General features: G+C 36.7%; 1 protein-coding gene across 26 annotated transcripts in view; it reads right to left on the bottom strand.

Moving 5' to 3' along the window:
• Nucleotides 1-17611, bottom strand: part of RBFOX1 (RNA binding fox-1 homolog 1) — a 1107892-nt gene that overhangs the window by 590539 nt on the left and 499742 nt on the right. For 2 of the 26 annotated variants that reach the window (XM_071814932.1, XM_071814933.1), the window contains exon 1: nucleotides 5140-5218. The exons of the other annotated variants lie outside the window; for them this stretch is intronic. In XM_071814932.1, the coding sequence (XP_071671033.1) occupies nucleotides 5140-5184 (45 nt within the window). In that variant the 5' untranslated portion in view covers nucleotides 5185-5218. Of the gene's footprint in view, nucleotides 1-5139; nucleotides 5219-17611 lie in introns of those variants that run through there. 26 annotated transcript variants of the gene reach the window in all.

Below are 17611 nucleotides of genomic sequence, written 5' to 3'. Positions count from 1 at the left end.
CACTTTGTGTCAGAAGCACAGAGTAATTGGAAAAAGGTGAACACTTGATACTAACACGAAAACATACAAGTCACGTTAAAATAGTACAAAAGAAGAGAGACTGGTACTCCAACAGGGCTTGATCTAAATGTCATGTTCCTAAAGACTTGCTCCAGCATGGCAGTAGTTCTTGAAAGAAATTCTCATCACAAATGACATTACCAGCTGAAGTGATGCTGTTTTTATTAAGAGCATTGCGTAATAGTGCAAGTTCTCAGCAGCAGACAAATAATGTTGCATATAAGCAGCAACAATGTGCCACAGATGCCACTCACTTCACTTCGCTGCAGTACATGTTTACAGTTAGAGCCATTAGATTCGGGTTAATTAGCAGTCAGAAATAAATCCTCATCTTGGCTACAATTTACTCTACCTGAAAAAAAGGATCAAACCACATTTCTGGATTGTTATTACTCATGTAATCAGAAAGTTAAACTTTGATAAGGAAAATCCTTAAGTTAAAAAAAACATAAGCACCTGCCCAGAAATACCCAGAGCATGAGTAGACAGAACAATTCCCGTTTGCAAAGGGTGGGGGGCTGTGCTTTACATTTTGTATCATGCTCCAAAATAACAAGCGGTGCATTAACGACTTTGCTAAAGTTTTATTCAAGTTCAGGTAACACAACAGTCATTAGCACCAAGACTTCTATCTGGTTACTTCCCTTCCCTTTTCTACTCAGTTCTATTTGCAACCATTACTAGATAGGAAACTTGCTTAAAATTACTGAAAATCAAATACATAAAAACAAAACACACAAAAAAATGATCATCTGGCCTTATATGTGAAAATTGTTAGCTTTCTAATCATCATTAGCAAAAATCTTATTTTTAATACATATTAAACATTAATTAAAAGACATTCTTTCATTAATTCCTAAATATTCAACCAGTCTGTTTTTAATTATCTCTAACAAAAGGCAGGTACATAAAAGACTAGCTACTGAACTCCAGGTGTACTAAACTGAAGAAATTATGAGTGTTCGCTTCCCCTGGGAATAAAAATATCTAAATAAAAACTGAAGATTCAAATACAAAGCAAAAGAATTTCCAAGAGTTTCTTGGAAGAGCTTTTTTGTTGTGGTTTTTGGGGCTTTTTGCTTGTGTTTGCGGTTGGGTTTTGTTTGTTTTGTGAACACCTGACAGAAAAGAACATTTTGGACTTTTTATGTATCCAAAAAAAGCTGGAATCATACTAAGTCACGGCAATAAAACTAGGCTTTTTGTCATGTTTAATTGCTTGAATTCATAACCTAGTTCTCCTGAATCTGGACGTTACTGCTGACTCAAGCAGTTTCTCCATTTTAGTACTTCATAAAAAGTTTGTATGTGTCTCCCTGTTTGTGAAAGGCAACTAATAAGCCTCTGTGATATTACAGTGTTTTTTTAAATATTCCCAGCCACCAGAAAAATAGCACTTTCCAGAAGCCTTATTGCTGTGGATGAAATCTGTAATTAACTACAGAACAAAAACAGTCTCTGATTACAACCTGGTGGAAGAAGCCAGACTGTCCTTTATTTTCAATGACAATGAAGGGAAAATGTAGTCTATGCAAATTAACACAGTTAACTGAAATAAAATGCAAAAAAGTCACAATGAAGACAACTATAAAGCACAAATGCTTAATCTCTATTCCAGTCCCCCAAAGCAAACACATTCTCGCACAATCCAAACTCAAGTTCAAGTAAAACAAAAGTAGTGAGTATACAATGTCACTGAAAACAGCAGCTTTGCTACATTCCTCAACACCTCCATTTGATACCTTAAAAATTAACAAAAGGCTTATTCATACAGGTGCAAACCTCCACTGCTGACAAGAGATCTCAGGTTATGAAATTAAACTTTATTCACGCAAAAATTTAGAAAGAAATACTACTTACGTGTCAGGTACACATTTATTTCTTTTTGCTAATCTAACACACTGATATCTCACCCAAATGCAACCCCACAGCATTTGAGTTTTAGAGGAAGCATCTTTATAAAACACCTTTTCCAATGAAAAGCCTGTACCTTCCTTATGGTACATCTTGTGTCCACAAAGGCTTACCTGTGAAAATCAATCATCGATGTATCAGTATATTCTACTGAATTGGTTATTTCCTGACAACTCAATTTATGAGAACTATTCCTTTGTAATATATTCCAAAATAAAATTAAAGGCAGGCAACTTTTCTAAATTGATTTTTAGATGAATTGGAAATAGGACTATACACGGCAGAATAATAGTTTTGAGAAGTGAACCTAATTCTCACATAAGGTTAATACATTTCAGAAGTTATGTGTAGTTCCTAGGAGATGTTGTAAATTATATCCCAGTCTCAAAGTACATATAAGAAAACCTCAAAATACTGAGAAGTCATGTGAACTAATCGAGGCTCTCTGTAGTTGTCGTTCCCATTTCTAGATTATAGAAATATACTATCCTGCGACATAAGCACTTGAAGAAAAACTCCAAAATTCAAATATTGAAGACAACTATAAGCCTGACTTGAGCAGGCTTCAGCTATCTTAAAAATAACTTTGCATGTTAATCACTTAAATTAAAATATGAAGTAAAATTTAGACAACATATTTTCTATAGTTAAAATTCTCCACATACTTTTACCCTGGTTTACTTTTTATGGTATTTTTTCACAGTTACTGTCACAATAACTTATAAGCATAAGTTAATCATATTTCTTTTCCTTCTCCTTTCCAATATGATGCCTCATGTGCTATTTCTAACATATTTATCTTAACAAAATTTATTATAATTTAACAGTAATATTGTTCATGACAATAGAAAAAGTCCAAACTTCCAATATTGTACTTCAGAATATTCTTCTAGACTTTTAATAGTATTTGGAATACCAAAAGACTTAGCACTGAATAAATGAATTTATTACTTGTTCCTAGAAGAGTTTTGTGGTTTATGAGCAAAACTGAGACCCTATGTGAAAACATGATAAAAAAATTTCAACAATTCCATTATAAAAACACTACTGAAGTAACCTGTTTCAAGTCAGAAAGGCCAAATATAACACCTTGCTAGATAATAAAAATGTTGTTCCATCCATCTATTGTTATGCTATTCTGATTTCAAATATTTATTCACGTAGGAGTAGGTAAAAACATAAGGCTTAACCTTTCTAAAACCATGCTTGGAAAGAAATACGATCAATTCTACCTTACACTTGCTGAAGTATCAGTGTATTGGATGTTGAGATGGCAGTGACTAAATATAACTTTTTGCTCACATATGAAAGGGAAGACTATGGGAATCTGAGATATTACATGTTTCCAGCATCTAACATACCACGAAATTTGGTACTGATTCGGGAAGAAAAACTCTGAAACAGATAATCAAAAGCCTAATATATACACGGGTTTAAAGGAAGTAAAGCTGTAACTGACAGACACTGCACATGCGCTCAGAGCAGCACCTACACCCCATCAAAACCAAAAGCCCACTTTGTTTCCATTAAATGATCCAAATACAAAAACAGTGCAAAATATAAAGCAGTACTGCTCCTGCTGCTGACAAGAGAATGCTGTTTACTTAATAGCAGCTTTGCTCACTTTTCAGAAGTCAACCTCATCTGCATGTTCAAAAAATAGATCAACAATGTGAATACTAAATGGATACGAAAACAGCTACAATTTATGAACAGAACATCAAGACACTCAAACTTTACACATCTATTGCTTCATTTTAGAAGTACATATGAAACCAATGGACTGTACATAAGTCACATTTTTAAAGTATTTCATAAGCAGAAACATTTGTGAACTTTCTATTCAATACTTACAGAAATCCTAATTATGTCTGTATCGAGACCAGATTCCTCATCACTATAGAAGCGACAAATATAAAGACTGTTTTGGATCTTACTAATTCCTGAATATCCATCTAAGCAAAATACTTGAGGTGGAATTTAATGAACGGTGCTGAGAGCAATGTGATTTTATGGTGCCTAAACTGTTAACCAAACCCTTACGGTCTGAAATGCAGTGCCCAGCGTTCCACTACCAGACTATGCCACAGTCTCCGACATGTGACAACAAGTCTTTAAAAAATACAGTACTCCTATTAGAGTATGGAAGAGATTCCTTTTGCAAAAGCCAGCAAAGCCCACTTCCCATACTCTCCTCAACATTTATTTCGCACTTTTAACTGACTCTGCAATTGTATTTGGTTGGCAACTGATATGCATTTTAAAATCCCAGTCTTCTATACTCTATTTCTGCTTTTTTAAATGGATATACATATAAATGGATTGTTAGCCAAATTTATCTGTATGTTTAAGTTGCATTTATTAAGAGAATGTTCCTGGCTTTTTTATCCCATGTATTTTTAGAAGTACAGTAATTAAACTTTAAGGCCTCATCTACATGGTGTTTTCTAGCATTCTGATATTATGTTGATAAATTACAGGTACCTTAAAGTTAAATAAGCAAACAGTTGGGTCAGGAATCCTGTAAACTGTCTACTAAAAGGCAATAATTCATCTGACAAAACCATTTCTAATGAGATTCCTGGCATACTTCATAAAAATGCTAATATATATCCCATCAAAAGAAAGTTAAACAGCTCTTTGAAGATGAAGTTCACATAAACTTCAGCCAGCCACAGAGGAAGGGCAAATAATCCCCCCACATCTTATTTTCTGTAAGCATCACGTACATTCATGTATCCACTCACCGAGACAGACCCATGCTGTGCACACGCAGATACATAAACACAGCCATAAATACACTCACGGGCAAGTATAACGTGAACACAAAGCACAGCCCCACAGTCAGCCCTGGCAGCTGACGCCCTGCACACCGTGGGGCAGGAACACCCGAACACACCCGTGCCTGTGTCTCTCCCAGCGCCTCGGTCCCACTCTCCCCATTCACACCAACCCCACGGCGCTCGGCTCGGGCAGCCGCTGCCGGCCGCACTACACCAGCAGCGGCCAAACATAACAACTTGATTTCCTGGCCCCCATCGCCCCCCCTCCCCACGCTGGCACCCCAGCCAGGGGCTCAGGGTCGCCCTCCGTCTCTAGCAAAGGCTGGGTCCCCTTCCCCTCGCCCTCCCCGCTTAAATGCTTTCCAACCTGCTTCTGCCTTACCTGAAGGGCATCTCCCACGCCTGCAATTAGCTGCCAAGATTTCATTGTCGGCTGCCAAGCGCGTCCTGCTTCCGCGGCGGGAGGAGCCGGGAGAAGCGGCGGGCACCGGCGCCCAGCACCCCCCTGCCCGCGGCCCCAACCGGGGCGGCTGCGCCGGGCGCCGTCCCGCGGTCCGGCCCGGGGATTCGCACACCTGCGGCTCCCGCCCCAGGACAGCAGCAACTCCAGCTCCGCGGGGCCACTGCACACGGGGCGGCGGGTCCCAAGGTCGGCTGTGCCACGCAGACCCGCGTTCGCTCCCCGTCGCTCTCCCCGCCCCGCTGCGCACCCACGCGCGGGCCGCGGGCAGCACCGCGGGGCCGCATGACAGCGCAGGGCACCTTGCACAGCCCCCGCCTGCCAACCTGCGCGCACTCACCGGCCGGGAAATGTCTGGAGGCAGAAGGCGAGCACTTCCAATTACTTACGCTGCACCTGCATTATTCAAAACGTCTGTGGGACAGTATTTATGACTTTCAATACGCTGCGCTCTATACACTGCTACGAGATGTTAAAGCCCTTCCGTATCTTTTTCCTCCCGCTGTATCCCTGACAGGCTTTGCAGTACGTGCATTCAATGAAGTCATTTTGCTTTATTTGTAGATAAGTGCAGTTCCACACTAGCTTCGCTAAAAACCACAGTCCTGCGGGAAAGGAAGGTGGGCATGGGCAGAACAGATTACGTTCAATAATTCATTTATAGAATGCCTTAATACATGTATTAAATGTTAGATATTTATTAAAATATTAGACATGGTGCTAAACTTTATAGGGCTTCACTACTTTGACCAACCCCATGTAAACAAAATGGTTTAGATTCTGTTACTTAAAACATTTAAGCAAAATATTTAACCAATGTTTAATCAAAATAGTTAACCAATATTCAACCAACACAGCTGACCAAAATGGTTAATATTTTGATTAAATAATGATTAATTTCTTGTGAAATTATGAATTTGTTTAAAAATAACAATATTGCAGACTAAGTTAATTTTAAGACAAAGACTGTCTGGAACTGAAACAAAACCTAAACGTCTTCCACAAGAGATGGCAGTAATCAACCTGTTTGTGCAGCAGAGAAAACAATATCTGTTTGTTTCAGATAGATATTAAAAACTGACATCTTTCACTACAGAAAAACATTGCTTATACCCTACCAAGTACGATGTTATTTCAAAGTACATCTATTGATGCAACTAGAATTGTAAACTGTAAACCAATAGCCACTTAACACTCAATTGAAAAATTCTCAGGACACTGCTCAGAGGACTCCTCTAGTTTTAGAAAATGTATTTCTGTACCATATCATTCTGCAATCAAAAAAGGAGACTAACAAACTGATCTCTAATAAAATAATTTCTATTAATTATTCCTTTTTGCACATACAAAGTCAAAGAATTTGCATGCATTTTTGGCAGGACAGGAGAGAGAAAGTTTAATTATGCTCTATGCAAACTGAAAAGATAAAAAAATATTAGATTCAGCTTTTGATTTCATGAGGTTTTCCTTGTCTTGAAGTTTTTACTGTACTCATTCTCATCTCGTTATCTGAAGCGAAAAGCCAACCGTCCACCTAGACAGGCTATGGGACAATTAAGGCAAACTAAATAATAAGGCATAAGACGCCTGACCACTGGGCTAATAGCCAAGACAAACCTCAGAGCTCACACCAGCTTATTGTGTGGCTTTGACCAAATTATTAATCTCCTCAGTTTTGCCACTTGTAAAATTAGAATACTACTACTCACAGCACCTATCTCTTCTCTCTTACTTCCCTGGAGGGTACTAAGGACTGATGACCCTACAGTGCTCTAAAAATGACTGAACACTAACTGCGAAGCCAGGGTTTGTTTCAATGCATTAAAGCACTGAAATACTAGAAATTTCAATTAAACTACCTTGTGTGTCTAAACACAGACAAACTAAAACACCATCTCCTATCATTTACAATCAAAAAATACTACAGGTTGGCTAATAGTTCTGTTAAATTTGATTTTGATCTCCGCCCATTCTTAATATGAATCTCAGAATTACATTAAAAATGGCACCAGCAGCAATTGCCACTGCTATCTTATAAAAATGTGCTGTCCAGAGCAAGGTCATCCAGACATAAAGTGGCCATGGAACACGCCCATTCCCTCTGGCCTGTGCCATGCATATGGTGATTCAATCAGAGGACCAGCAATTCTGGCAGATACTACATGTGGTACTGTTCTTCAGAGACTGCTGTTCTTTATTCAAGTAATGAAAAAGAGCTTAAACAAATTGATTATCTCATTAACAATAAATATCAGGGCGGGGGGAGCATTGGGAAAGAACATACTTCAGCAGAACAAGCTGCATTAATCACAAAGTTGTGACAATGATCAGATGATCAATCAAAATTACAGTCTGAGTTTCTAAATCCAACTGAAAAAGAAGAAAAAGAGAGAAGAGCAAAGTCTCATTTCAGTCTAGAGAACTAATTGCCTTGATTAAAAAAAAAACAAACAACAAAACTGTATGCATTTATACATTCATTTTCACCACTCTCTCTAAATGGTGGATAGTTTTGGTGTTCAGATTGTTTTTTCCACCTCACATACAAACAAGATAAAATTCTTTAAATGCTCTAATGGTCAAATGACACCACTGCTTGCCCTTGAGTCATTGTACAGGGGTTTGCTGGAATTTATCTGGGATGGCATCCCTTGTTTGACAGCATGAGTACTTCGCCAGATTTGTATGGAACAACACTCACTGGAGCAACAATATTTTGGAGCCACACCAAGACCTAGAGTTAAATTCCGTGTGAAGTGATGGGTGGGACATGCAAAAGCTTGGGTTAGAAACTGCAACAGGGAAGAAGAACTTCTTGCTGTAGTTCAGCTTCAAGAGATGCCCCTCATCACTTTCTTACACACGTATGCACTATCATGAGCACGGCATCTCTCTAACCTTTGTTCTTTCTGCTGCACTTGCAGGGACCAACATTAATGAACTGGAATATTACTGGGATGGCGGTGGCTATTGAAGTTTCTATAATTTCAGATTTCTATCTTTTTTACTTGCAATTTTCAAAGAATTTATTGAATAGTACAGAAAAATGTCTTCACATTATGTCTCATGTTACATCAGAAGTTCTATATAAACTTAGTTATCTTATCTAAGCCCTTACATCCTTTTCTCCTTAAAAAAAGGGAGCATCTTTCTTCTGAATTTTCCACTTTACAAAGAAAATTACTTCAGAGAACTAGAACAAAGTAACTAATTGTACTACTGTACTGCCTTTTAGCGAATGGTGTGGCTTATTTGAGTTTCTTAAAAGTAATGTAAAGGTATGCGTGTCATGCTAGGAATAAAAAAAAGCTTTAGTGTTTAATTGGTTTGGTCTTAATTTCTTGAACTAAGTTTTTGTGCTATGGGAACCATTAAAAAGCAACATAATCTTTGAAGGAAAATGAAGATGGGTAAAATTCAAAAGTAATTTTGCACCTGTACTGTTTTGCAAATAATTTTCATACAGGATAGTGAAATGCAGTTTAGTCTTTAATGCATTTATATGTCAAACACATGGGGGCCCTCCATGCCTGATGGAATTCTGCTGAAATGAGCTCCTTCTACATGCCATCTAATGATCCAAGAGTATTACAGAAGGTACGTGTAATGAAGCATTGTGCAATTTATGATAAACACACTACAGTTTTATTCCAAAATGTGTTATGGTTACAGTGTGTGAGTCTAAGGGAGATGACCGACATGTTAAGAAACACAATATCAGTCATACATCATGATCCTAACAAGGCAATAGAAGCTCAGGGGAACCTACACGTGAGAATTCATGTTACACTGATGCTAAATATAATCTTTTTGAGAGAATCTAAATTATAAGGATTTACAAAACCGAATTATCAGAAGAAATGCAACCAGAAAACATAAAATTTCCTCTACCAAACAGAATTTAAAATGCTCCCCAGGGGCCAGATCCTGCAAGCATCCACAATATTGCTAACGTTACATGGAGAGTAATCACAAGAGTACATAAAAAATTACTTGTTTCAGCAGTAGACCTACATAAGGGATGTTACAAAGAATCAGTGATATAAAATATTAGTTGTTTTCACACATTATTTTTATATATATTCAAAATGTCAGTATTTTTATTTCAGCTGCTTGCTCACAAATAGTATCTATAAAGAATTTATAAATGTGATTATATCCATCTGAAATGCTTCATTTTGCATTATTAGTTGGTGCTGTCTTGTCCTTTTCTAGGCAATATATTGAAATTGATGCTGGTAATCTCTCTTGAATCTTCTAGGATTGTGTCAGCTGTACATATAATTACAGTAGTTCACAAATGAGGTAACACATATTGTAAGTGTTCAAAGGCGTGCACCCTCTCATTTCTACTGTAATGCTAATTGCAGAACTTTGCAGAGTATGAAATGCAAAATTTTGTTGCTATCTTTATAGAACAAAATTGTGCCTAATTTCATTCAGAAACGAATGTAAGAAATCAAGAACCATCAGTAAAATAGTAAGAGGAGTATTTTTTCTATGCAATTTTGATACAACTAAACTAGTACTGATCTAATCCATGTTACTTCAAACCTTGCTGTAAAAAAGCACCTACAGCATAAATGCTATGAAAGGTAATAACAAGTCATCCCTGTGTTCACCTCTCTAAAAAGATCCTAAAATGCATATTACACAGGATAGTGATTTTTTGGACAGCTCCTGATGCTTAGCAGGTCATATTAAAAAAAATAATAACTTATCCAAAGACCTAAAATAAAACAAAGTTTCTGAAGATGTGTTAGAATAAGGAAAGTCTAAGGAAAGCACAAAAGAAAGAAACAGTTACCAGAAGTATACACTTTAAGGTTATCAACTATTTTTTCAGACTGTTGCACTATTTAATGTGAAACATATGACAATAACAATAACACATCTACAACATGAAGAAGAAACAGGTCTCTGAAAGGTCTTTAAGCAAAATAATTTCTTGTGTACTTATACATATTCACAACCCTGTTGAAATGCTAAACTATTCATAAAAGCTACAATTCTAAGGCAAACAATATTTCAGCATGAACAAAGATTACTAGTACTTCTGCAACGTCGACTTTTAACACTTTGCTATATATTCTCTTCAAAGGTGACCTGGATCTGCTTTTAGATGTTATTCACAAGCAAATTATAATTCTTTGTTTAGTACCATTTAAAAAACACTACTTTTGTCTGTATTGTGAATTCAAAGTGTCTTCTAATCCTGCAATTATTTTTTTTTTTTTTAAACTTCACAAAGTATTACTGTAAATCATTTCCTCAGTAGAGCTGCAAAAGGTTCATTTGTCTAAAGAGCCACATGAGCAGGAAATACTGATATGACAGTGCTCACCATAGCAGTGCAGGGGGAAATGCAAAACCACAAAGGTAAATGTCTAAAAAACCTGCCAGTGCAATTGCTTGCCATTGTAGATCATTTTGTGCAAGGTATACCTTCAAAGTGATAAATCACTGCCCATTCCGCAGAACAGGACCTCTGAATGTTACTCAGAACATCAAATACGGTTAACAGAAACCATTTTCCAGTCCCAAGACCACAACTGGAAGTCACTCACATGTTGCCTGTACATACAGGCAGTGATCTGAGAAAGAAAAAAGAATGACAGGCAAGTCACTTAGAGATTTCTAGAAGATTTTTGGCCCATAAGTAGGCAAAGAAACATTCTTGCTGTGCAAGTCTGTGGGGCGTATGGAGCTACAATTCTGTTGAGAAATAGAGTAAATGTGTATCTTTTATCCTTAGCTAAGGACAAATAAGCATCTATGTTTTACACAACCTATTTAGAGTTGCTCTCCAGATTGCAAAACATTCCAATGACACTTTTGTCACTAACATTAGATGCATGATACTGAAATGCATGCAAAGTTTTAAATATCTTTATAAGCACAGGATAAAGGGCTGCAGGGATTGTTACTTGACATACTTTAAACATAGTTTCATCATTTAATATAACATAATCGCAAAATGCCACAACCTTGTACACTACCAGGTAGGAGGAAGAGGATGGAACCACCTCCAGCTCAGTCACCATGAACCTTTGCTCTTTTAAACCATGTTGGCACAGAGAATGTCACAGCTTGTGGATGCAACAATCACTTGCTCCTGCTCCTCTGTGGCACAATACAGTCGACTAATTAATTTTTAAAGTATTCGAGATGTGACACTTCATATATGGAATTGAATACAGATTAGCATTACAATAATCACAAAGCTTTTGGAACCTCAAATTTGTCTTCTTCCAGCAAAGTTTCCTTTAATGTGCAAATGAACGATGCCACCATGTGTCTTGAAATAAACAAGCTCATTATGGTCAGGACTTGTCATATATGCAGGCATTCAGAATTATATTAACAGCACACAGTAAGCTGGCAGATAAAGACAGGCTAAATAAAAGATACATAACCAACTGCCTGCTATCATATCCAGAAGCCTTCCTGTTAGTGATATCCCAAAGTGGTGGCATGAAAATCTCCCTCCCCTTATATGTTTGTACATTGAATATATCTTCACAACTTGTAAGGGCTTTCTTGGCCCAATTCTGAAGACAGAATGAGTTTGCCAGACTGAGTAAAAAGAGAGCAAATGGAACATGAAATCGTCTCAAAAATCAAAACCAGCGACAGGCTGACTGAAGTGTTCAAAATCCTGAAAATAACCATTAAGTAATGGCAAACATTAATCGTTTGTTTGTTTTCATTTTTAAAAATTACTGTAATATTTTACTTTGCATTCTTTGTAATTTTTGAGATTGATGACGTCCACATGTCTGGAGTCACTTCACACCCACTCACACAAAGCACAAGCACGGGCACGTGCTGCAGCAGAAAGGGCTGCTCCTCCCAGCTCCTGCTAAACAAGTATATTCCTAATAGAAACCTCCGTGTCAGGGCAGTTAGATTACACAGTTTGCTCTGTAGTGAGACACCAAAAATACCTCAGAAATACAAAGCCCTTCAGAAGGATTTAAGGGGACAAATGTTAAGTTTGTTATGCACCGGGAAATGTATACAGGATATTTTATAGCCACATCTATATATAATATTTCCAAGAATAATTAGGGTATGATATTTTAAAAACAAATTTCACACATTTTTCTGACAAACTGTTGTGGACTTCTGGTGTTAATTTTAGCAGCTTCAATTGGATTTGGTAAAGTTGTAAACGTAAAGGGAAATCTGCAGTAATCAGGATGTGACACTCATTAACACTTTCACAAAATACCCACTGGATTTGCATAAAGTCTGCAAAGATTCATTGGTGAATCTTTAATATGAGATTTCCCTTGGTTTTACTCCCCATTCAGCTCCATTTACCCTCCCCTCATCCTTTCCCCCTTAGTGAGAACCACTGTAAACAGCTCATAACAAAGCACAATTAAATGTACTGAATAAGTAAAATATGCATATAATTACCCCAAAGCTTATATAATTACATGTGTAATTTTGAAAATTGCAAATGTTTTCCAAGAAATTATTGTGTAAGGGAGATAAATACTTATTGGGTAAAATAGCAGTCCAAGTTACCTAAAAGATGTGGAGATCTCCAGACAAGTTTTTTTTAATGATTTCTGTATAAAAACCATCCATGGCATAGCTTACAGGCAGCACAGTCTTTGCATGGAAAATGTCATGAAAAGATTCTAGAAAACGGATAAACAACTGAAGTGTCAAAATATTTCTGCTTCTGACAAACACACAACTTTAAAATAAACTACGCCACTACAAAGAGTACATTGAATACATCAACTCAGGTCAAGGTACATGCCTTTACAGCAGACAGTGCCATATATAATAGAAATTTGACACTGAAAAACAAGAGTGATGTTTTTCTCCTTTGAATTATGAAAGAAAAAGTATTTAAAAATTCTCATTGAAGCTCAGTATTCTGCTGAGCAAAATGGTGTTTTTGTTAGCTTTAGCTTTAAAGCAGAATTCTTCTACATGAATGATTGTTATGCTGAGTTCAGCATTAATAGGATACATTTAATTTTAAGTAGATTTAATATAAGATTCACAATAATTTAAGTAAAATTCAATTATTTTCCCTGTCATAAATTCCTGTAAATACACAAAAATGACAGTTAATTTCTGCCATGCTATACTCAAACCCAAACATTTGTGTATAGGATAAGCTTTGAAATTATTTGAACAATGTACATGTAACTGAACAGCTGTACCAGACAATATATTATTTCACTGTCTTGCATTCTGAGTAAATTTATTGACTGAGAGTCTTACTTCATTGCTCCTACTCAACAGATCATTATCTCTCTTTGATATCCCACTGGCACATGAAAGAATTTTCTAATGGAAAATACAACCTGAATAAGTATGAGGGCCAGTATGCACAGCTGTATTTTTATTTCTGGATAAACTCTCAGGTTCAGATCATCTTTATGTCTTGTTCATCACTGAGTAGTTGGAAGTATGCCAGGAAGAAAAAGGCATTGATCGGATTTTTGTTCTGTAGATTCTTTTTAAAGATAGATTAGAACATCAGAATTTCAGGAATTCAAGTTTTCCTGCTGAACTGTACTCAGGTCACTTGAAGTTTAGATACCATGATTTTTGATGTTCTCTCTCTAACCAATTTTAATTTGGGTTTTCCTTACAAAAAAAGGGAAAAAAAGAGGCCTGATGTAATTTTTTTCTCTTTAAGTGCAACAAAACTTCATTTTTGTTTTGTTTAGTAAGCAGAATTCTCATTCCAATGCACAAGTGAAACCAAAGCAACACTGGATCTTGGTAATTAAAAGCTCAAAACCTTTCATCTCAGACTTACCCATTTCTAAGTCTTACCCACCACAATACTATTTGTACCCATATAAAAAACCACAACATGCTTGAAGTAATTTCCATATTCAGAACAGCAACAACGAACTCTATGCCTTTTCTCAAGTAATTCTCCTTGAAAAATTCAAAAGTGGACTGTTAGTGACAGCAAAGCACTCTGGCATTCACTGCTTGCACGAATGCAAATGTTCCACCCAAAACTATAGGACAAGACAAACAGGAAGCAAAAAAGCACTGCATGGTTTCACAGCGTACTAAGCATCCTGCTGTACTTACACATGAACTTACTGAGCTTGTGACTTAAGTGATGGTTATTATTAGATAACCACCATGCAAATACTCTTTCAGAGAATAAAAAGTCTTTACTTTTAATTTCACTAATTCAGAGAGTACAATACCACCCAGCACACAGAGATTGTTTCCACAGCCAGAGCTTGGCTGGTTCTGCTCAATACAGCACATGGAGCTAAAGGTGGCACTAAAGGAAAGACATTCTTCCAAATGAAGAAACGCTGAATTATGTTTTCATTACAATACTATACTCATGTCCCTGCTCCAGACATTCACTTCTATCAAAAAATGCTTTTCCAGAGAGATCAGAATTCTTTTTAAGAGCATGTGAGGTTGACATTATTATTTCATTCTAGTATCACTATTTTTCCTCTCCCAGTTTTAGGGTATGGTGCAGATCATTTCATGGCCTTTGCTCCCTCACTTCTCTTGAAGAAAACACTCAATCCCATCATTTAGAAGAATATTGAATAGAATAGAAACAATATTGGTTTTACAGTATTTTAGTTTAAATGCTAGTTTTACCTGGAAAACAAAATGGCATTTGCACTTTGAACAACAGAGAAGGAAAATAGTGAAAATTCAGGAAACAAGTCAGGGTAACATATTCCACATTGATTTCAGATGAATAAAGTTAATTTCTGAATATAAAATGTTGCATGAAAATTACAGTAATAATAAAACTGCAAGTCAACTTTATATCACATTGTAATAAAATATTACTCATGGGTTAAGTATGTCGTATCTCACTTTGGTGGAAAGTTAGAAAGAACAAAGATTTAGGAGACTATCCATATATATTAAAATATATTTATATGTGTGTCGTATTCATATTTTTATATAGAAAATCACAGAAAGGTTCTCGAACTAATAAATTTGCTGGGGTTTTTAAAAGAAATACACTGTACCGTTATTGCCCTGCTGCCCTAGGAAGCTGCTGTCCAGCTGCCAGGACCTGCTGCTCCTCTCCATCTCCAACCTGCATTGAGGGCTGTGTCCCTGAGAATGGGGATCCAGGACAGCTTGGTTAGTGCAGCACTGCAGATCCTGGATTCCATCACTGCTAGCAGTTCACGTCAGATTGTGAGTACAAAACTAAGACATTTTTTGCCACAAATGCAAACATAACCACGCAGCACTACCGTCCATGTATTGTTTGCAAAGTCTAACTGATCTAGAACCTGCAGCAACAGAAACAAGGTGTTTCTATTAGATTTTTAGAAGTAATTCTCTGCAATTCTTTTCTCTTCCTTCCCATATAAGAACTAAGACTTTTGTTTAACCAAGTCAGTATCAATTAGTCAAGACGACAGAAAATATGGTAGAGATGCATATGAGGACTTAAGTAAATAAGATTCATTTTTATGTAAGTTGATTTGAGTACTGAAAATGGTGACAAGTGGGGAGAATTCCTAATATTTTGAGGTGCGAACTTGTTAACGAACAAGCAATGAGACTCCAGCCAGTCTTCGCTGCCCTAGCCAGCTGAACGAAGCACACACAAAAGGCAAAAGATCCAGCACAAAGGCAATGGGGTGAGGACAGGCGTCCAGAGAACCAAGCAATGAAGAGAGCAAGTTTCCAGAAGTCTATTGCTTGGCTTCAGTTAATGATGCAGCAAGAACAAACTGGGGAGAAAGAGATGGAGAGGAAAAGAAAATGGTTACCATTCTGCGCACTGCATTACACAGTTAAATTACTTCTCTCTCCCCTGAACATCTGCTGCACTCAATAAACACTACATATATATTTATATACACACACATATTAATATCCTCAACAGACAAGCAAGTACAGCACATCTTGATTGTGATTATCTGGAAAAAAACAAAACTGACAAAGATTTTAATTACAATGCAAAAAGCAATGGCCAGTAATATTTTCTACTGAAGTTTAACCAGTTGTTTAAAAACAGGTAGGAAGGCTCTGACTACTGATGCTTTGACAACAATGTGGCATCATCTTTTAATAAGATGGGAACAGTAAGACTTAATTTACAAAATATAAGAAGAATTCCTGTATTCTTGGGAGTCACCACCCATCATTAAGTCTTTTTTGTATTACGCTAAGAACCAAAGGTTTTGGATGACTTCACTAATTAAACCTGAAGTCAGAGTAGGACGATTTTTGGAGCACCACACCACTTAAAGATTCATTTATTTTTATTAGCATACACATCTAGAGAAGAGAGTTGACCATCACATCAACTCTGCTCTGGTAGTTTTATTATTGCCATTCTACCACACACACCGTTAATGACTTCAGCTGCTCTTCAGGACACAAATGTCTTTCTCATACAAGTGTCACACCTACTATGCCAATTTTTCAACATAACTCTTTCGAGATTTTTTTGGATGGCTGCTCCATCTGCATCCTCAGAACACTTACCAGTGTTTTGAGAGAATGGAATCCTCCATATTTATATTTGTTTACATTTTTATAACTACACAGCACCACAAGCAAATAAACTGTATAAGCACTGTTGTCTAACCTGTAAAGCCATGCAGTATTTATTGAAATAATTGAATTAACACTGCTATTATGAAAGCATGAAACAACAAGGGTAAAATTTCAATTTTTTGGCATATTTACAGAACACAAGACAGAAAAAAGGTATCTAAACAGTCATAATGGAATCACTTGGAATCACCTTTCCATCAACTTGAAAAGATAGAGCTTTCTAAATCTACTCCAAATCTAGAATCTGGGAGCTGTGACAATACAGCAAGATTTAATTCTCTTGATGAATCATATACCATATACTGATTAAGACCAATATAATTACACAAAATTGAGTAATTTCTACCACGTGATATGAAATAATTTGCATGGGAATAACCCAATAACCACTGAACTACTATCCATCTACCTGTAAGTAAAGATAGACAGAAAGGTAGATGGCTACATTTCTGCAACATCAACCGAAAGAAGAATTTAGGAATTCTGTGAGAAACATTCATTGAAACAAGATTAAAAGTTTTCACAGGTCTTCAGTTGAGCACCTGAAAACAGAAGGTAGGATACGAGCTAGAATCTAGAACTAAACCAACTGGTTTGTCTTGCAAAATGGGGCAGCATGGCTTTTTGCTGAAATCTGCTCCTCCAATTATTTGGTCATTAGAGAAATGATTCACCATTCCAGGAATCTCTATATACAGTTCTTCTGGACCCCTGCAAAGAAGATAATCCACTAAGCAGCAATACCAGAACACTGCAAATGAAGTTTGCCCAAGAAAATTGTTTTTACTTGTGCCAATTTCAGTACATAAATCTTCAAATAATAAGCATCTCTATAAAA

Source organism: Patagioenas fasciata, chromosome 15 (genome assembly GCF_037038585.1).
Source record: "Patagioenas fasciata isolate bPatFas1 chromosome 15, bPatFas1.hap1, whole genome shotgun sequence".
In the NCBI taxonomy this organism is placed as follows: domain Eukaryota; kingdom Metazoa; phylum Chordata; class Aves; order Columbiformes; family Columbidae; genus Patagioenas; species Patagioenas fasciata.
This window is presented reverse-complemented; position numbering and strand designations above follow the sequence as displayed.